This window comes from Salminus brasiliensis, chromosome 1 (assembly GCF_030463535.1).
Source record: "Salminus brasiliensis chromosome 1, fSalBra1.hap2, whole genome shotgun sequence".
NCBI lineage: Eukaryota > Metazoa > Chordata > Actinopteri > Characiformes > Bryconidae > Salminus > Salminus brasiliensis.
In genome coordinates, this window is record NC_132878.1 from 27,878,498 (window position 1) to 27,900,930 (window position 22,433).

General features: G+C 41.3%; 2 protein-coding genes across 2 annotated transcripts in view; one reads left to right on the forward strand and one right to left on the reverse strand.

Moving 5' to 3' along the window:
- Nucleotides 1–7,650, reverse strand: part of ophn1 (oligophrenin 1) — an 83,174-nt gene extending 75,524 nt beyond the window's left edge. Inside the window, exon 1 of the mRNA XM_072676628.1 lies at nt 6,992–7,650. Within this exon, the coding sequence (XP_072532729.1) occupies nt 6,992–7,145 (154 nt within the window). The 5' untranslated portion in view covers nt 7,146–7,650. The remainder of the gene's footprint in view (nt 1–6,991) is intronic.
- A 2,863-nt stretch (nt 7,651–10,513) lies between these two features.
- On the forward strand, nt 10,514–18,233 carry yipf6 (Yip1 domain family, member 6). Its single transcript, XM_072676634.1, has 7 exons — nt 10,514–10,593; nt 12,150–12,278; nt 13,927–14,005; nt 14,144–14,186; nt 14,700–14,825; nt 15,148–15,305; nt 16,467–18,233. Exons 1-7 carry the CDS (start codon nt 10,561–10,563, stop codon nt 16,586–16,588), a joined length of 690 nt encoding a protein of 229 aa, XP_072532735.1. The 5' UTR covers nt 10,514–10,560; the 3' UTR covers nt 16,589–18,233.
- Nucleotides 18,234–22,433: the final 4,200 nt, after the last annotated feature.

Sequence of the window (22,433 nt, forward strand, 5' to 3'; positions counted from 1 at the left end):
GTTTCATATTGAAAACAATTCCTCACACATCTAACCTACATAATATTAGGTTGGCGAGAGAACACCTTGGTTGACTTACAGCAGTGTTCTCACAGTCTGCTTTGTGCATTTCACTCATACGGAGATGCTCTGTAGCAGCCGTAAGCACATGAGCCTACAGTCACCATGCTTAATGCCAAGCATAAAGACCCCCAGCATTTGGGCTGTAGAGCAGTGGATCTGCATGCTCTGGAGTGATGGAGCTCCTTCCAATGCCAATAGGATGAGTTAAAGTGGCAGAACTAGTCATCACCCATCAGTCTAGACGTCCCACAACTAGTCACCCCACATCAAAACGATTCATCCCACAACTAGTCAATTATCACCTGACCTCATTGATGCTCTCATGGGGCTGAAAGCATTCAGTTTCTCCTTGCAGCCCTAATATAGATGCCCCTTTAAGGCAACCACACCACTTTATTTTTTAAATAAATAATTTATATTAAATGTTATCCCATTTCTACCAATTCTGCCAATTACCCAATCCAATGTATACTCCCCCCATCATGAGCAATGCCCCCAACACTGGGAAGGTGAAGACTAGGACATGTCTTCTCCATGACAAAGCCAGGCAGCTAGCGTGCTCGGAGGACAGCGAACAGACACCTGTGCTGACCAGCATCACACTAGAAGTGGCATCAACCCACCCCTGAGAATCAAGGCCAACTGTGCACTCTTCCAGCATGACCTGGTATTCGATCCAGCAATCCACTGGACCACTTGGAGCCCTCCACTATAAAACATGTTATCAGAGCAGAAATACACACACATACACTACTGGTCAAAAGTTTTAGAACACCATCAAATTTTCTAGTGTTTATTGACAGCCAGTCCCAAGTCCAGTGAATAACTGGAAACTGTCCAAAGTCCAAGGACCTCAAATAGTACAAAGGTAAGCAGAAAACTGCTTGAGTGTGGTGAGTACAGTGTCCTACACCATCAAAATGCTCTTGGAAACTGGAGAAAACTGAAGAGGTCTGGTGTAGGAACCACAACCGCATCAGAGGACATAGGTCTCTGAGAGTCAGCAGCTTGTAGCCACAGCTTAACACTGGAGCACGTCTCAGTTTCAGCTGTGAAGAGAAGACCTGGAGCTGCAGCTTTGACAGGCGGAGTGTCAGGAAGCAACAGCACTGCCAGCGGACTACTGAAAAACGTGAGGGTGTTCCAAAACTTTTGACCGGTGCTGTATGTCACTAGTCATGACTGATTCTAGTGAACTTTCATCTGGGTGGTACCTGTGGCTCATAAAACAGCCACTGAGTGCCGTCAACAGCAGCAGCTGCGAACAGCAGTGTAATTACACTGCTGAGTGTGTTGGTGTTGCCGCAGACCGTGCTGGGAGGCCGTGCTGCACAAGCTGTAATGTGCAGCAGCAGCAGCCGCAGGAGGAGGAAGTGGCTTTGTCATCTTTTAGTTTCGTATTTCGTGGAGTGTAAGTGGTAACACTGATGTGATGGGGTGATAACGGAAGAGTAAAAAGGGGAAGGGAAACCCAGGATACCTCAGTTTGGGCTTTTACACAGTAATCATTATCTGTCTATTGACCACTGGCTTTGAATAGCTTTGCACAAAGGCTGCCACCACGTTTACTGAGTAATGTGCAGAATTTTACATCCACTAAATATGGACTTAATAAATAACATCAAACCAGTCCATCTTCTAAAGTGGAATCGATGTTATAATAATACAGAACCACTACGGAGTATTGCTGTACAACATGGGCATCAAAACGATCACCATGAAGACATCATAGGCAGTACATTCTGATAACAAATAGTGCATGGCTGACTAGATGTGCAACCAGTAATCTAACCAATTTCTACTTCAGTACTTAATAAACACACTGAAATACTAGTCGCTCCTGTATCACAAACGTAAGCACATTTCTTATGGACTGTGCCGTTACAGAAACCGTCCGCTGCAGGAAATGAGACACTGTCATCATACACTGGTGCAGAGTTTACTGACCACACTCCAACACAATTACTGGAAAAGTAAACATAAACAAATAGAAATAGATAAATAGAAAAGACCTAAATTAAAGTGACGACTACAGAAAGTTAAAGCATCAGTCCTTAAGTTTTTTTTTGTATTACTGAGAGTGGGAGGGGGTGGAAATATTGTAATAAATGGTATCAGTGTGCTATGCGACCATCCCTGCAAAAGCCTAATAAATTCATTCTAAAAACATTGTGGTCTGGTAGGTTTTCTTTATGTACTAATGTCACATGTACAGCCTTTAAAAGAGAATCCAGCACTGCCAGGTACCTTAGCAAGCATAGCACTGCTAATGGTGCTGATACAAACAGAACGGCTACTGCAAACGTGGAGATATCAGAATGGCAAGCTCAGTCTTCATCTGCTCACTCACCCACCGTCCACCCTGAAAGAAACTGAGTAAGACCATGATGCACATTTTAAATGTACTCCTCCACGTTGTCAATGCAATTACATATTCTCACCAGAGAGGTCTCCCAAATCTCCAAATCCCCCAAACTTACGGACTGTCGCTTTAAGGAAATTGAGAAATAACAAAAAGCTAATAGCTAAAGTTCAAGAAACAATCAAAACTACACTACGTGCTAGATTATTGGCTACACCCAATCTAGATGTAAGCCAAGCAAGGGGTTAAAGAGATATGAAACGGACAAGAACAAAGAAACTACACTAAAAAAAAACAGCCGAGCAAGAGCACACCAGTGTAGCGGTGGTTCTCTTCTCAATTTCTATTTTTGATAACATTATTTATTAATTTTATTAACCACATATTCTCTCTTACATTTGGCACTTGCACTTGTTTAATATTTGTATATATTTGTATTCTATTTCAGTTGTATTTGCACTTCCCTAAAGCACTTTGTAAGCACTTTGTAAAACTTTTGAAAACTTGCTATGTAATTCAAGAAATTCATAGTATTTTTAAACAACATTAAATAAATTGTTTTTAATAAATTATATGATTTATTATTATTATTATTATTATTATTATGTAAGTTCACTTGTAAGAAGATGATGCAGAACGGAAATCTGTTAGCTGACATAACAGAATTAGCAGTTAGCAGTTAGGGATGGGGGAGTTCGCTGCTTGTGGGTAGAATCGAAAAAGACTAAATTGACAACTGGAAAAAAAAAATGCGTTCCCAGGATCAGCAAACTTAACCAGGTCCATTAACCCAAATCAGATTTCCCCATCCAACAATGTTCATCAGGTCAGCATTTTAAAAAATCAACTTTTGTTGTCACCAGGCAGCGTTACAGAATAAGTAATCAGTAAAAAGACAAGAAAGCAACAACAAAAAAAAACCTAAGACCCCAGTGAGCAAGCCAAAGGCGACAGTGGCAAGGAAAAACTTTTACAGGTTGAAAATGGAGCTATTAAAGATAATCCAAGATGCTTGGTTGTGTAAGAACAGGACACCCTTTCCTTCCTCTTTCTGCTTCTGTAACTCAGCGGAATTCGGCCCTGCTGACTGAAACCGGCTCCTCAACACCGCATACCCCATAAAGAGGAAATAATCAACCACTATGGGACTGCACGCATCCCTCACTATTAGGCAAACCCCACTGTTTCACCTCCCACACTAGAGCTGCAGGGTAAATTTTAATGTTATATGAAGTTTAAGAAGTAAACACAGCATATAAACTACTTCCTAAACATCATAGAAACTTCATAAAAACATATTAGAAACTACTTTATAAACATCATAGGAGCTACTTTATAAAACATTATTGGAACTACTTTCTAAACATCATAGGAACTACTTTATAAACCATCATAGGAACTACTTTATAAACCATCATTGGAACTACTTTATAAACCATTATTGGAACTACTTTATAAACATTATAGGAACTACTTTATAAAACATTATTGGAACTACTTTATAAAACATTATTGGAACTACTTTATAAAACATTATTGGAACTACTTTATAAAACATTATTGGAACTACTTTATGAAACATAATAGGAACTACTTTATGAAACATAATAGAAACTACTTTATAAACCATCGTAGGAACTGCTTTATAAACCATCGTAGGAACTGCTTTATAAACCATCATAGGAACTGCTTTATAAACCATCATAGGAACTGCTTTATAAACCATCATAGGAACTGCTTTATAAACCATCATAGGAACTGCTTTATAAACCATCATAGGAACTGCTTCATATCATAGGAACTGCTTAATGTTATATGAGGTTTAAGAAGTAAACACAGCATATAAACTACTTTATAAACTACTTCTTAAACATCATAGAAACTTCATAACACATATTAGAAACTACTTTATAAACATCATAAACTACTTTATAAATCATCATAGAAACTGCTTAATAAACCATCGTAGGAACTGCTTAATAAACATCGTAGGAACTGCTTCATTATCCATCGTAGGAACTGCTTCATAACCATCGTAGGAACTGCTTCATAACCATCGTAGGAACTGCTTCATAACCATCGTAGGAACTGCTTCATAACCATCGTAGGAACTGCTTCATAAACATCGTAGAAACTGCTTCATAAACATCGTAGGAACTGCTTCATAAACATCGTAGGAACCGCTTAATAAACCATCATAGGAACTGCTTTATAAACCATCATAGGAACTGCTTAATAAACATCATAGGAACTGCTTCATAAACCATCGTAGGAACTGCTTAATAAACATCATAGGAACTGCTTCATAAACCATCGTAGGAACTGCTTAATAAACATCATAGGAACTGCTTAATAAACATCATAGGAACTGCTTCATAAACCATCGTAGGAACTGCTTAATAAACCATCATAGGAACTGCTTTATAAACATCGTAGGAACTGCTTAATAAACCATCATAGGAACTGCTTTATAAACCATCATAGGAACTGCTTCATAAACATCGTAGAACTGCTTCATAAACATCGTAGAACTGCTTCATAAACATCGTAGAACTGCTTCATAAACATCATAAAACTACTTTAAACATCATTAAATCATTACTCCACTGAAGTAAATACACATAGTGCTTTATGCACCCTCCTCATGGACAGCTATACGTGTGTATTTGTTGACAAGCTAAAGGTGCAGAAGTTAGAGGAGTATGTGTACTGACATGGTAAAGGATTATTACAGGACTCCACAAACAGTAAACACAGCATATAAAGAGAGAGAGAGAGATTGTGTGTTTTATCTGTGCAGTGCAAAACACTCGCTGTTCTCAGACCACTCAAGGAAATGCAATGGCTTCACCCACTCATATGCAGCTGTGACCTCCGTGTCTGTGTGGGTGCCCAAGCTACCACACCTATCTATCCACCTACATCTATGTCATTCTAGGTCCGTTTTTCTTCCTCTTTCTCTCTCGCTCTTGCCTCAAAACACTTCATACAGTGGGATGCTTACCCTCCAAAATACCATCTTAGCTTCTATAGCCGCCACCAAGGCCATAGTTTGGTTACTCCTCAACCTCCTTAACATCAAATGTGGCCATCAGACCAAAAAAAACAACCAACGTGTTTGGCGATTCTTTTACACTAGAGCTACAAGGCTAAAAAAATGGCTAATGATAGCGTATAGACAGCTAGCATGGAGATGACTGGAAGGCCTCAAACTGTGGAGAGTTGTTCGGTAATAGACTTGCTTATGTGGTTTCTGACACTGTAAGACTTAATGCTGTCTAGAAAAATGAACTGAAATATTGGGAGGACTGATAACGACAGGATGGCCTAGGCAGACCCACAATTATAATATAATATACCTAATTATAAAATAATATTAAACATATAATATCTTGATTCAAATAAACCCAGTTCAATTGCTTGTTCCTACATAAAAGTATCAGGTTGAACACATGAGCCACTTAAGCTGATGTATCGATGAGGCTGATGTATCAATCACGTACTTGAAGCTACATAGATAATATTATAGATAATTATAGATAAAACTACAAACAGTGTCATGCAGTGTCAGAAACCACACAAGGGAGTCTATTAGGGTTTCACTGAGCACCTTCACACACTTTGGGCGGAGTGTGTGATGGTTTAGGCATGGAGTTAGCACCAAGCTGACTGGTCAGATATAAGCTTCCATTATTTCGTAGCCAGCCACATGAGCATATGGCTCCAGGGCTAAACCTGCAGAACAGTGTCAACAAGGCTTGGCTGATTCACTGTATGTGATGGTCAATTCTGACCAAAATATTGCTCAACAGCGGGGTTGAATAAGACCTCATCACACTGCAAAAAACTGTGCAGTGACTAATTCACACCACAGCACTGTTTGCAGTCGCACAATAAGCACAATAAGTCGCTTATTATTAATAAACAAATAGCTGGTGAGTTTACTGGGAGCTGCAAAAACGCAGGTCATCACAGCATGCAAGCCATAAGCAATAACTGCTCACCATCTGCCCACTTCGCCTGTATATACAGGCCCGGCCAGGGTCACGCCATTCATAATCCCACCCTAAATCCCACCAATTTCACAGCCAAGTGAAAGCACATGGTTTACAACTGGCTGTAATATGGATTCCACGGAGGTGAAACTGGTGGGCCAGTCCAGTACAAAAGATAAACACTTTTGTGTTTTACAAAGGTAAGAGTGTGTGTCTGGGGTCATTTTTCACACTGCTGGAAGTCCCACTTGTGTGCTTCAGTTCAGCACAGGGCCATGTTTGGGGGCGTCATTTCTATTCCCACCAGTATTCCGAAAAGCCACGCCTCCTGAGCCACAATTGGCTCTTAAGTAGCCCGCCCCCACTCCATGATTGGCTGATGTTTGATACTAGCGCCAAAGTAGTAGCTCGTAGCCAATAGGCGGCCAGCTTGTGAGTATGAATCGCCAGCTAATCCTGACGCCTGGTCCGGAGCTTGCCGGAAAACGGGTGTGAAATGAATTAACGCCTTTATGGGAAGGGGAGACCATTTTCAGAGGGGATTTCTACACGACAAAACACTGTTAATTACCTTTAATGGTGCTTATCACGTTGTTCCCGTCCTTAATCACGTCCTTGAGGAACTTGCTCGTCTTTTCCAGCTCTACTTCGTAGCATTTGATCCTCTCTCTGAAATCCGGACTGTCCGAGTAGCAGTCGCTGAACTCCAGTGGAGGATGCCCCATCTTGCTTAGTTTTGCGTGTCCGCCGCTTTAAATCCCTGGTGAAAAAAAAAAGCTGCCCTCCTCCACTTCTAGCACTCTTCAGATCGATATCCGGATCGATATTGATAGATGACGTGGGAGTGGGAGGAGAAGAAGAAGGAGGAGGAGGAGGAGGATGATGAGGAGGAGGAGGGAGGATCAATAATAAAACGCGCGGATGACGTCACGCCTCACTTTTTGTTTTCTCCTGGCCTCCGTTATTTCTTCCATAAAGTCCAAGAAAAGGTCAAACGGGAACCCAGGCAAAGTTTCCCCACGTTGGCTGAAGCAAGGCTGCACCCGAGAACAAAAACACAACAGCCTCCAGTGCACAAAGCCCAAAGCCAACAGGGTGGAAGTCCCTCAGACTGGTCTCCAAGCTCTGCTCTCCTGCAGACGTGGAGCTCCCCACAGAGCGTGGACGTAAATACTGCACTTGTCCCAGAGAACCCTCGCCCCACTGAGTGATCCTGCTCACTTTTCCTCGTTGTAGGAGGACTGGAGGACGGTCAGATGCAGAAAGGAGCAGAAGGCCCTCCTACAGGAGCAGCCTTAAAGAGACAGCGCCCATAACGCAGGCCAGCAGGGCGGCAGAGATACAGGGCTTTATTGTGGCTCACGAATATGGGCGTGGGAGAGCTCAGAGCGGCTAAAATGGCATATTTCCCACCCTTATCCCAAATGTAGTCCATCAGCCAACACAGATTTGATGCTGCACTGAAGCCGAAAGCTGCTGAGAAGTAAAGGAACTTTGTGTGCACCATTATTTTCCTTAGCCAGGCCATTATTACTAAGCCAGGGAGCAGAGCAATACAATGTAATGGCCATCCTGAAGCCTGCACTTCTGTCTGTTCCCTTGACTGGTTTTGTAGAATATGACTGTATGTCATATAGTGGTTTATGTGCCACCGACTGTAAAGCAACGGTTGGGTGAAAAATCAAATGAGCATTATTGATCACAGACCACAACGTTGCTAACAAACACTGGATTTAGGCTGTCACCAATTTCATCTCGATAAATACATCTTTACAAATCAATCGAATAGTTATGCGTACCACTATACATGTGAAGTCATTTAACTGCGGCGTTTTAATGGAACTGGGAGAAGAATGACCCCAGAGGTGAGTCAGGCCATGTAGTAAGATATTAAACAAAAATGGTCATTTAAAAAATTTAAAAAGATTCATTTCATATTTACTAAAATTAAAGTGATTTTACTCCGGTAATAAATATCAGCACATGGGCAGGTTTGGCTCAGCGGTTAGAGCTCTGGGCTATTGATTACAGGGTGGTGGGTTCGATACCCGGGCTCAGCAAGCTGCCACTGTTGGGCCCTTAGGCAAGGCCCTTCATCCTCTCTGCTCCCCGGACGGGCACCGCAGCAATGTCTGCCCACTGCTTCTTTGTCTTACCTAAAGTATGTGGATGTGTTATTTTCAGAAACACAAATATAGGATAGTGATTATTATAGGGGTTTGAAAAGGTGGTTGATAGGCAGTTGCTATGTGGTTGCTAGGAGGTTCCTATGCTGTTGCTAATCAGTTGTCATGGTATCAGATGTAAATGCTATGTAGTTGCTAGGTAGCTGTACTGTTGTTGCCAAGTTGTTGCTATATGCTGTTGCTAAAGCCAGGGTCACAATACATGGTTTTAGCCCCGATGTCTGAGTCGCAGAGTGTATTTGGAGATCGCTGACCAAAGCTGGCAGGCTGTCAGGTGGGAGGCAAATCGGTATGTGGTCAGTGCTGCCTCAAGTAATACTAACTAGTTTTGAGTATGCAGTACATAGTACAGCTAAAAGTGTCAAAGTTGAGTATACTCAAAAATCTGCAATGCATACTTAAAACTGGCCGTTTTTGAATGCGGTTTCAATGGACACCATTGTCCCACAATGCAATGCAAAATGGAAGGGAAAGAGTTAGTCATGCCTGGAAATGGGAAATTAAAAGATGACAGACAGAAATGTGAAAGCAGCAGCGACAGCGGGAGGAGAATTGGGGTATGAATGTGACATACATTGGCATAGCAATGCTTCATCACTTTCTGTTTATACAATACAGATTAGAACATTAATATTTAGTGTAGTAAAGAAGAATAGTAAAAATAGCATGTAGTATATACTTTAGAGTGTTAGTGTGCAGTACGCAACTGGGACGCATCCCCTGTGTTTACATGGGTGTCCTAGAAGAAGTGGATAAGAAGACGAATGAATATTTATAATAACTCTTAATAATTATCATAGCAATAATAAAAATAACAGTTTATGATTGTCATAAACTTACAGTTTCATCTCCAGTAAGATTTCTTTAAGCTTGTACCATCTCATAGTCTGAACACGTATAGGTCAAAACACAGGTAGGCAACTAGACAGGAATGGAGTAAGGGCAGATCAATCGTTCAAATCCAGGTAACAAAGCAATGGTCAAAACATTACACATACAAACTAGATCAACGGTTCAGACGTCATTCAACACATCAGTCACAACAGAGACTTCGACAAAAGACGCTGAAAACAGGGCTTGAAAGGAGCTTCGGTTTGTAGCTCATTTTTTGTTCACAGATGGGAGGCAAAGCCTAGGGGGTCTTGGCAGTGTCATGAAAGCATATGTCCAAGGCCATGTGCAAGACCCACTGGGGCCAGGAGGAAGAGCCATTGTTACATAATTCTTTCTAACCCTTGCTACAGTTAGCATGTGATGCAAATGCTAACTTGCAAGTCAGTGTCTCGGGGGGAACCTTTTTTATTTTTCCACTTGAACTGAAAAAAAATTGTGTAAGCAGTTTTTCTGCCTACACACACTCATGTTTATACCATGTCCAGCCCTCAAACAACTGAAGTTGCTGTATTAAATAGTTTTAGGCAATTTAAAATGTAGCATACACAAAGGGAAGGTGTTTAATCACTTTGTTCAAATTTTAATAATATGCTATTATGTTTTTTTTTATATTAGATTACAAATAATTCAATGAATAATAACTGAAATAATTTAATAAAATATATGATAATGGGGACTTTTATACCTAGCACCTAGCAACATAAAAATCACCTGAAGTGCAAAATAAAATAATAATGAGTATTATTATTAATGTATTTCTTGAATTTTATGCATGCATCAACATACATTTATGGTTTGTTCTTTAAATCAAATTGTTATTTACAGTTATACACATTAAGTGTATTATTTATATACTACTACTACTACTACTACTACTACTAATAATAATAATAATAACAATAATAATAATAAAAATAAAAATAATAATAACACATTTTTATAACATTATTAATACATTTGTGCGCAAATTCTGCGGGTGGTTGATCGGGTCGTTGTCGCGTTGGCTTTGTCACGTCAGCACAGGCCGGTGACGTAGCGACATCCGCGTCGTCTGGGAAACATGGCGGAAGTAGAGGACGTAAATAAACCTCTGGTAAGGCTCAAACGCGCTGTTTATACATATTTATTACATATACCTTTACAGCCTTCTGCCTTTTCAACGCGCGTGTGTTGAGGGAGAGTTGGCAGCTGTAACGCCTGTCGCTGTGTCTGTTAGTAAGGTGGGAAATGGAGGGTTTGTTGGCAGCAGTGCTGAGAACACGCTGTCTGTAAAGCCGGACCTCATCTGCACCCGAAGACTTTCGCTAGATAGTAGCGCAATTAACCAGATTCAGTGATGATCTGGAATCAGTTAACGACACTGCTAAACATGCCTTGGTCAGTCTTGGATCAGTGGTTTTACTCTGAGATTCTTGGTAGCTAAATAAGGGCCCGGGTCTGCATCTGGGTCTGGTTCTCGGGCTTGACCACAGTGAGGGTAAACATCATGGCTCTGTGCTGAAAAAGGCCCAAACCTGCGAGCTGGGGAGAATAAAGCTAGCTATACTTTTGCTGTAGTGCTACGTTTCTGATCATTCATTGTGAATGCATATGCGTAGGGTCTTGTTAATAGCAGCAGTGTGTGAAACTACCTCCACCATGTGTTGAAGCTGTACTTTAGTCTGGCTAGCTCTTAATGTAAGCAGTGCTCTTTTACAACCACCAGAAAGAGAGAGATTCACATAATATAGAAATGAATCCTGTAGTATCTACACACAACTTGAGACATATTTGTCCCACTGCTGAGACAATTGGTAGATGATGTTGCTATGGGAACACAAGATGATGATGAAGGTGAGGTTCTGCTTGAACCTGTTTAACTTCAGCAAATAGCCACGTTACAGTTTAGCCCTACCCTGTGGGTTCCTGAGGTTTTGGTGCTACAACATGGCACATGCATGGACAGCAAGAGGAGAGACGAGTAAATATCCTTCCCTCCAATAATTATTAAATTGTAGTGTGTCTGCAGGCTTAATGAGAGACTGTAACTCACACCTCAGTTTATATCACAATACCTACATTTAGTGTTATTAATATTCAACCCTAATGAGAGACTGTAACTCACACCTCAGTTTATATCACAATACCTACATTTAGAGTGTTATTAATATTCAACCCTAATGAGAGACTGTAACACACACCTCAGTTTATATCACAATACCTACATTTAGAGTGTTATTAATATTCAACCCTAATGAGAGACCGTAACACACACCTCAGTTTATATAACAATACCTACATTTAGAGTGTTATTAATATTCACCCTAATGAGAGACTGTAACACACACCTCAATTTATATGACAATACCTAGATAACCCGTGTCATATTTGTGTAGAATCCTGTAATATGACTCTACCATATCAGTTCCTATGATTTTTTCACTTTCTGTTCTGTATTTCTTAGCTTGTCCAGAATCGCATGTGTAAAGTGTGTCCTGTAGTGGAGGCTTAACACGTTAATTACATTTCCCAGCTGTAAAAATAGTTTTTTCCCCTGCTAATGCTAGTACATATACACACAGCGGTTAATGGCAAGTAAAAGTCCCCCAGACTGATATGTGAGTTTTTGTATGGCCTTGCAATTTGTCATTTGTTCTTGTCTGTGTTCAGTTTGCAGGTTTGTCTGATGTGTCGATTGCGGAGGACATTCCAGTAGAAGGAGAAATTGCAGTGCCACTGAGCTCTCGGAGTGCAGACGATGAGATTTCTACACTGGACGAGCCTGTAAAGGACACTATTGTAAGTTTTCTGCCAGAGTAGTGAACATGTAGCGAACATCAGCTAGAGTGGTGAACATCTAGCAAACATCAGCTTGAGTGGTGAACATCAGCTAGAGTAGTGAATATCCAGCGAACATCAGCCAGAGTAGTGAACATCTAGCAAACATCAGCTAGAGTAGTGAACATCCAGCAAACATCAGCTAGAGCCCTGAACATCTAGCAAACATCAGCTAGAGCACTGAACATCTAGCGAACATCAGCCAGAGTAGTGAACATCTAGCGAACATCAGCTAGAGTAGTGAACATCTAGCGAACATCAGCTAGAGTAGTGAACATCTAGCGAACATCAGTGAGAGTGGTGAACATCTAGCGAACATCAGCCAGAGTAGCGAACATCAGCCAAAGTAGTGAACATTTAGGGAACATCAGCCGGAGTAGTGAACATCTAGTGACCATCTAGCGAACATCAGCTAGAGTAGTGAACATCTAGCGAACATCAGCCAGAGTGGTGAACATCAGCTAGAGTGGTGAACATCCAGTGAACATCAGTGAAAGTGGTGAACATCTAGCAAACATCAGCCAGAGTAGTGAACATCTAGAGAACATCAGCCAAAGTTGTGAACATTTAGCGAACCTCAGCTAGAGTAGTGGACATCTAGCGAACATCAGCTAGAATAGTGAACATCCAGCGAACATCAGCCAGAGTAGTGAACATTTAGCGAACCTCAGCTAGAGTAGTGGACATCTAGCGAACATCAGCTAGAGTAGTGAACATCCAGCGAACATCAGCCAGAGTAGTGAACATCTAGCGAACATCAGCCAAAGTAGTGAACATTTAGCGAACCTCAGCTAGAGTAGTGGACATCAGCTAGAGTGGTGAACATCCAGCGAACATCAGTGAAAGTGGTGAACATCCAGCGAACATCAGCCAGAGTAGTGAACATCTAGCGAACATCAGCCAAAGTAGTGAACATCTAGCGAACATCAGCCAAAGTAGTGAACATCTAGCGAACATCAGCCAAAGTAGTGAACATCTAGCGAACATCAGCCAAAGTAGTGAACATCTAGCGAACCTCAGCTAGAGTAGTGGACATCTAGCGAACATCAGCCAGAGTAGTGAACATCTAGCGAACATCAGCCAAAGTAGTGAACATTTAGCGAACCTCAGCTAGAGTAGTGGACATCTAGCGAACATCAGCTAGTGTAGTGAACATCTAGCAAACATCAGCCAGAGTAGTGAACATCTAGCAAACATCAGCTAGAGTGGTGAACATCCAGCGAACATCAGTGAAAGTGGTGAACATCTAGCAAACATCAGCCAGAGTAGTGAACATCTAGCGAACATCAGCTAGAGTAGTGAACATCTAGCGAACATCAGCTAGAGTAGTGAACATTCAGCGAACATCAGCTAGAGTAGTGAACATCAGCTAGAGTAGTGAACATCAGCTAGTGGGGCTGGGAATGGTGGTGCTATCCTCCTGCAGGGAGGTTGGCACTGTCTGCACTTGTGCCATCTCTGGCTTCTAACGCCCATGGCAACATGCCCACATTAAAGCACATGTTTTAAAAAGAACTGTATGTGATTATCTCGTGTGTGTGTGTGTGTGTGTGTGTGTGTGTGTGTGTGTGTGTGTGTGTGTGTGTGTGTGTGTGTGTGTGTGTTTCAGTTAAGGGATTTAAAAGCAGTTGGTCAGAAGTTTGTTCATGTGCTGTATCCTAAGAAGAGCTCTGCTCTTCTCCGAGACTGTGAGTATATTGACATGGATTACAGTATCATTGATCAAAATCAATACCATTGATCACAATCAATATCACTGACTACTGCTCAGGTTTGCTCTTGACCTTTGATCTTACACATTTAAATCTCTCTCTCTCACACTATAGGGGATTTATGGGGACCTTTACTGCTGTGTGTTACCCTGGCACTGTGAGTAACACACACACACACACACACACACACACACAACCCCCTGCAGACTCAGTTTGGAGTTGCTCCATGACTACAGCACAAATCTAGTGTTTTTACATCTTTGCCGTTTAATTATTAAGTAAAGAGTCAATTCCTCTTTAATCAGTTCACACTCATTCACACACTAAGGCTCAAAGACAGCTGCCAAGACAGTATATGGTCAGTATTTTAAAATGTATAGTAGAATATTGTAATGCACACACGATATACCATAGTACAATGTAAATATGTGGAGTTATCTAGTATAGTACACATATACTGCAGTGTAGTAAACATGTGTAATATGCTGTAGTATAGTATGTATATAAATTATAATGTATACATATTGTACACATATACAGTAGTGTAGCATACCCATTTGGTATGCTCATGTACTATACATATTACTATACATCAACATTTTTTGCATTTCATATCATTAATGTATTTAGTTTTTATTAGTTTTAATTATTTAATGTGTGTGCGTTTTAGGATGCTGCAGGGTGGATCAGCTGACAGCAAGGATGATGGAGGGCCGCAGTTTGCCGAAGTGTTTGTTATTGTGTGGTTCGGCTCCATCATCATCACCCTGAACTCCAAACTGCTGGGAGGAACCATGTGAGTAAACAAGTAATCTAACCAATCTGATTCGCCCACATCAGTCCATTACTGCTGGGCAGATTTGCTACTACATTGTGGAGCAGCCTACACTGTCCATTAGGTCTTCCCCTAATATCAACATTTTCAAATCACCTCCAACTTTTTCTCTGTGGCGTACGGCTCTGGTTGAGTTCTGTGGCTGTGTTTTCTGTGTGGAGTCCTTCTCTTACTTTGTGTTACTTTTTATTACCGTTGTTTTCTTTGGTCAATTCTTTATAAATGTGTTTTATAAATCTAACTGACCCACTCAATGTGTTATTGCGTGTGTGTGTGTGATTAGATCGTTCTTCCAGAGCCTGTGTGTGTTGGGTTATTGTATCCTGCCGCTGACTGTGGCCATGCTGGTTTGTCGGCTCGTGCTCCTCGGCTCAAACGGAATAGTTAGTTTCGTCATCCGGCTGGTTGTGGTCACCGCCTCTTTCGGCTGGTCAACTTTCGGTATGGACCAATCAGAGCCACCTCCATGCACACACACACAATCAACTCTAACTTCACACAAACAATCCAACCCTCCACATCCACAGGGACAGATTATCGTTACCCCCAGTTTAAGTCATTGTGGTGTTCTGGCTAAGACAAAATGTGTGTGTTTATACATAATATGTATATACATAAACAAATGTATTGGGATTCCACCTACAGAAGCTTTTATGGCATCCCATTCTAAATCCAAAGGCTTTCCAGCTCTAACAGCAGGTTTGGAGCAGGTTTATTATACATTAATATATTTAATATACCTTATGGATTTATAGGCTAGGCCATAAAATTTAGTATTTTTAAATGTTTGTGGATTATGTAATATAAAAATGATAAAATTGTCACGTTTTTGTCACGTTAGCTGCTTTTAAATTTGATCAATGTTATAAAAAAAATAATAAATTAGGTTTTGATTGTATGATTAGAACCTTTTGTGTTCATTGTTCCACACATATCTAACATTTCTGCAGTTTTTTCACGGTTTCCTACGAATTATGTAAAACATGACGGCTGGGACCCCTTGTTTCGTCATGAGCATCTAGGGTCAGGCCCTATTTCTGTTGTAGTCCTCTATCACACCACCAGATGGCATCAGAGTGCTGTGCTGCGACTACAAACAGACAAGCTCTCTATTTCTCTGTGCTTTACTGAGGCTTAGAGTAAATGACTGTTCCCCCTACACCGCTCTCTGCTTTATTGAGTGAAGGGGAAATTGCGGTGTGTGTTGTCAAGAGCGGTGAGGTGGCTGCTATTAGATTGTGCAACGTAGATGTATCTGTGCCGCTGTGGTAAACACCACCGTCGTCTCGGACACACTCAGACACTCTTTAGTCAGGGGTGCTTTTAGCTGTCTGTCAAATATGCACTGAATCAAAGCAATGCATTAAAGCCTGAAACTTCAGCACACTTTACACTCCCCCCCCTAACCCTAACCCCTCCCCCCCTCTTTACTCTACATTTGGTGCCTCTTTACTTTTAAACTACAAGTACAAGTACTGGAAGCTCATACCCCACAAAAAAACCTGCACAAAGCGTGTGGAGTTCATTAATCTCTAATAGACTCTGTATGACAGGCAATCCCTTAAACTGTCTCTTTCTAACTGCATATTTTTTCCCTCTCAGCCTCCACAGCCTTCCTTGCAGACAGCCAGCCGCCCAATAGGAAGGCTCTGGTGGTCTACCCGGTGTTCCTCTTCTACTTTGTGATTGGCTGGATGATTCTGACCTTCTCGCCGTCGCATTAACTCTCGGCCCATCAGCAAACAGGACACAAATCAAAGTTCCAGCGGGGGCCGGTTCAGAGCCAGGCCGTGATTGGCCCAGGATTAAGGGATGATTGTGTGTTGGGCTTTTTTTGGAGTTCCAAAAGGGAAGGGACGATCAACCTGCTTTCATGAAACGCACCAGTCTTTCTTACACCCCTCCCTCATCCCTTGTCCTTCTGGGTGGCTGGAAGGAAGGAAGGATGGAGCGGAGAGAGAAAGAGAGAAGACACTGAGCTGAACTTTTTGATTCTCCGCTTCTCAGCCCACATCTTTCTACTTTCATACTAATCTGTAAAACGAAACGATAATGTAATGTGTGTGTGTGTGTGTGTGTGTGTGTGTGTGTGTCTGTTGAGGCCTCTCAGTATCTCAATTTAGCTGCATAGTTCATACACACCTGTAGTGCCACTTACCCTATAGTGGTCTCACAATCTACAGCAAGGTCACGTGCACATACAAACACATACACACGCACACACACACACACACATATTATATATATTTATGAGTACTGTGTAAAAGTCTATAAATCAGTTACTTACCTGAAGAGATCCGGAGGATCTCCGGAAGAGATCGTCCACAGAATACATACACAAACTTAATAAACAGTCCATTGTGATTGCTGTGTGTGTATGTCAGTGGGTTAGCTTCACCAGTTCCAGTGCCACTATTCCCAGTTCCCCTCCAACCCCAAGTTTATCTAATCAGTCCTTCATTAGAGTAAACCAGGGGAGCTGCTGGTGGAACTGAACCGATCCACACACAGTATCTGGAGTTCACAGAGAACAACAACCAAACCTGTGTTCTTCTAACCGACATAGTAATAACTTTACTGACCACTGGCTTAATGTAGGTTTATCAGGTAAACCAGGTGGACTGGTCAAATGTTTGTGACTTTCTAAGACTTTTACGCAGGACAGATATTTTGAGGTGCAGAAAACCTTGAATTTACACTGAGTCCAAAATCTGAAACAGTAACTTTTACTGATATCTGCAGAGGATGTGACTTTTGATTTTCTGTAGAGGATTTTCAGTCAGAACATAGTATAGATATACATACGCTCCTGAGTTGGAATTGAGCAGGTGTGTGTGTATGTGTGTTTAGTGTCATAGTACTGGGCTTCTTGCAGATCAAAGCTATATAGAGTGCTCTGCATCACTAACATGGGTTATAAGTGTAAGCGAGTGCAGCCGTCTGAATGTGGGTGTCTGGCCTGGCCTGATCGGATCTGTTGTGTAAGAGTGTATCTTTACCTTTATCTTTGTTTATAATGACATGGGCTTAATTACATATGGAACTGTTGATTCATTAATATGTTATAAACATGTTAACAGCACCGGTGAGTGGAGTGCTGTGTCTGTGACGGTATGACTGGAGGCAGAGGCACCATCTAGCGGGGTGGGGGGTATATGGGACCCAAATTCCCTGGCAATGCCCCTTGGAGGCGACTGGAGGAACTACTTTCATGATAGCGCTGGGGATTCCAGAGTAGACGTCCTTAAAGCTTAGCAGCATGATATGACACTACATTTGATCGCTTGTTAGCTGTCAGGACACCATGTTGGTGTCAAAACTATAACGCTTGATTTGCTACTCTCTCAAAATAAAGGTGGCGTAGAAGAACCATGTTGGTTTCATTAAGAAGCCATGCTTGAAAAGGAGGTGTGTAAATGCTGTGTGTTTTCAATCCAGAAGAACCTCTAGAGTTGATGTAGAGGTCATGATTCACTGAATCATTTCTGAGTGACTCGTGATCAAACTGCATCGCTGTAAGGTCACAAGTTTGCAGTCCTGACCGTGATCAGTTCTCACATTCTAGAATCAATATGATCGATTCATCACCTTTAGATCGATGCATTTTCACACCTGTAGACTGTATATGTGTGTGTGTGTGTGTGTGTGTGTGTGTGTGTGAGTGAGAGAGAGAGAGTGAAGATGTGGCTGATTGACTGAGAAGGTGTAATTATGCTTTCAGCACCGAGACAGAAACTTCACCGTTAATGTCACCTGCTTCAGACACTGCTCTCTACCTGTCAACACATAACACACACACACACACACACACACACACACACTGAGTGCTGACTAATTCACACATTCTCGGCTCTCACACACACTCTCCTCATTTCCCATTTCTTTATCCACTCTCACTCACTCACTTTCAGTCTATTTCTCTCTCTTTGCCACTGTCACTCTGTTTCATCTCTCTCTTACTTTCTTTCAATCTGTTGTCACTCCTCTCTCTGTGATGTAGACTTAATGGTAGAGGTTAAACTGCTATAGACTGAATGGTAGAGGCTAAACTGCTGTAGGCTGAATGGTAGAGGTTAAACTGCTGTAGACTGAATGGTAGAGGTTAAACTGCTGTAGGCTGAATGGTAGAGGTTAAACTGTTGTAGGCTGAATGGTAGGGGCTAAACTGCTGTAGGCTGAATGGTAGAGGCTAAACTGCTGTAGGCTGAATGGTAGAGGTTAAACTGCTGTAGACTGAATGGTAGAGGTTAAACTGCTGTAGGCTGAATGGTAGAGGTTAAACTGCTGTAGACTAAATGGTAGAGGTTAAACTGCTGTAGACTGAATGGTAGAGGTTAAACTACTGTAGGTCTAATGGTAGAGGCTAAACTGCTGTAGACTGAATGGTACAGGTTAAACTGTTGTAGGTTGAATGGAAGAAGTTAAACTTCTATAGGCTGAATGGTAGGAGCTAAACTGCTGTAGGCTGAATGGTAGAGGTTAAACTGTTGTGGACTGAATGATAGCTACTATAGATTCAATGGTTTAGGCAACATTTCTATTTGCTGAATAGGGCAGGCTAAAACTTCAGAATTAAATCCAGTTAAAACCAGATTGCTTGTTTTTTATTATTTGTAATTCAGTAACCCACAATGATCCTTCCAGATGCCTTCATCCTCATTGTAATTGACATCATCATCATTTGACCCAGATAAAATTGGTGCTTTTCTGCTTTTTGTGCATATGCGTGTCTTTGAGAATGTGTGTGTGTGTGTGTGTGTGTGTGTGTACACATGTGTTCTCCCTGCTGTGTTAAAAGCATTATTTTCTGCTCCCACTCCATCTTTTATCTCCCCTCCTTCTCATCCTGCAGGTCATTATAATAATTTAAGCTTTTGTTTCAGAGCCGTTTGTTTCTGTCAGGTCTGGTGCTACACTTTTGCATTCTACACTATATTTTACATGCAGCATTTTGGCCAAGATTGGCTGATTTTACAGAAATGATTCAGCCTTATCTGCCTTTACACTGCTGTCTCACTCAAAGCTTTGAATGTGCCCAGTTCAAACACCTGTCCGTCAGTCACAGATGAATAAAATAACTTACTCCATACTATATATATATATATATATATATATTTATATATATATATATATATATATATATATATATATATATTTATTTATTTATATATAAATCTCAGCACTGGAACTGAGGAGTGTGTTGGCCTCTCTTCTTCTCTTTCTGGTGTAAAATAAAGCACTTAAGCTCTAAAGTGAGAGGTGTCATCTACAGTCAAGCACTCCAGGAGCTGGACCAACACAACAGAATGAAACTAAACCCAAAGGAAACCAAGGAATCCAAAGGAGCTGAATATTAATGACTAAAATGGAACTGAGGATAACATCAATTCCTTTTTGATAAAAAAAAAGGAAAGCACATATCTGCCAGACTGAAACAGAGGAGCTCCCTAAAAGCATGAAAACCACTGAGAGGAACCAAAACTCAAAAGGTGAATCTCTCCAAGAACATGAGAAAGAGACACTGAGAAGAACCAATAGATGGATAGAAAAGTCTATATATAGGGTTTGCTCTGCTTCTTGGAACTGCAAACTGCTGACCTGATGCCAGGTCACTTCAAATACCCACTGACCTTTAAATGGTCTTCAAATAGGGCTGTTCAAAGCTGGCCGCCTCATGAGAAGACAATAATTTACAACTTAAGCTGTTCAAATTTACGAATTTGACGAAAATGACGAAAAATGCCACAGAATGTCTTTGACTAGACTACAGTGATTTTTTTTTTCACATCAGAATCATTCTTTATACTTTCTATTGCTTTGTTAAAATCTGTAGTGACCAAAAGACTGAAGTGTTGGTTTGTGATTAGCTCATACTGAGCTAGTTCAAGCACATTAGGCTGAGGTTAGCACACTAGTTTGGGGCTAGGGCCATAACATGTGATTACTGTGTGGGGCAGGTGTGTAAGCTTACAGCAAGATCTATAGTATTTTAGTATAGTAGTAATACTATAATAAATAATAATATTTATGATAGTAGACTTTATACATGACTCTTACAGTAAATTAAGACAAATGCTAATATTTATTAGAATATATGCTAAAACCTGTGCCACAGTGTTACTTTTTTATTATAGTATTTATATAACAGTATTACTACAGTTAATTTATATAAAGGCATGTTCCCAAATTTTTGCTTTGTCCAAGACTATTTTAGACGGCTGCTAATGACCATAGGAGCCCAATGCTAATGGAAAACGCCCAAGGTGGCCAGCATCGTGCTGAGTAGTGGGAGGAGAAAGGGTCAATTATGCTCTGCGACTCTCAGCCTTGGATCAGGCTATGGCAGACGCGTCCACTTTATAAAGATTATATATCTAGCTTGATTCGGTTCAGTTACCTACTTTGTGTGTATGTATGTGTATATATGTGTGTGTGTGGGGGGGGAGTTGGTTGGTCTCTGTTGGTGGACATTTATGTCTAGACCACTTTTGCTTCTCTTCTAGGCACTAAGAGGGGAGTTGCAGGTAATTCTCAGAGATGAAAAGACTTTCTTATTTTTTCTCTTTCTCACTCTCTCATTGTCCACTTCTTTGACTCATTCCCTTTGCCTATTTCTCGTCCTTTCTGTCTTATTCTATATTTTCCTCGTTCTCTCTTTGTTCCTCTAAAAGCTCTTCAGTGCTCCTCTCAGACAGAAGGCCTGTCTGCGAGCAGCACATGTTCTGTGGAGCTGTGCTTACCATGTCGAGAGTGTTTTTGTTGGTCAGCTCTAACCTTCCAAGTTTTTTTAGGAAAACACCACAAATGCATAAATTACACCTGATGCAAATTAAAGGCCGGTGTGTGAAGCTTGTAACAGGCATACAAGTAACATATATTTGTATATGTTAGTTCATTCCCATGCCATGCCATGTCTTGTCTGACTGGGCACAGTAACAAGGACCAGTAACTGCAGCAAGGACGGAAACAGAAAAGGTGACAGGAGACGGGTAAGGGAAGGACACAGTAACTTGTGGTGTAACAGGGATGGATACAGAGATGGTGACATGGACACGGACAGTGACAGGAATCAGAATGAAGACAGAGACAATGACAGAAACCAGAATCAAGACTGGGATGGAGACAGAGACAGTGACAGGAACCACAATCAGGTCAGTAGTACGGATGGTAAAAGTGACAGGGACAGGGATGGAGACAGTAACTGGAGCAAGGACAGATAAAGAAACAACAATAGGGATAGGGACGGAAACCCTATCCCGAAGCAGGGATTGATACAGAGATGGTGAAAGGGCCAGTAATTCAGTACGTAAGAGACAGTAAGTGGAGTAAGAACAAATACAGATGTGACAGTAGGAGACAGTAACTGGAGCAGGGACGGTTAGTGAGATGATGACAGGGACAGGAATGGATATAGAGATGGTGACAGGGACAGGGATGGCTATGGTAACTGAAGTAAAGATGCATAGAGACAGTAACAACTGGAATTGGGACGCTTAAAGAGATGGTGACAGGGACAGAGATTTGGACAGGGACTGAGACAAATGATCATGGAACAGGTAGCAAACATTC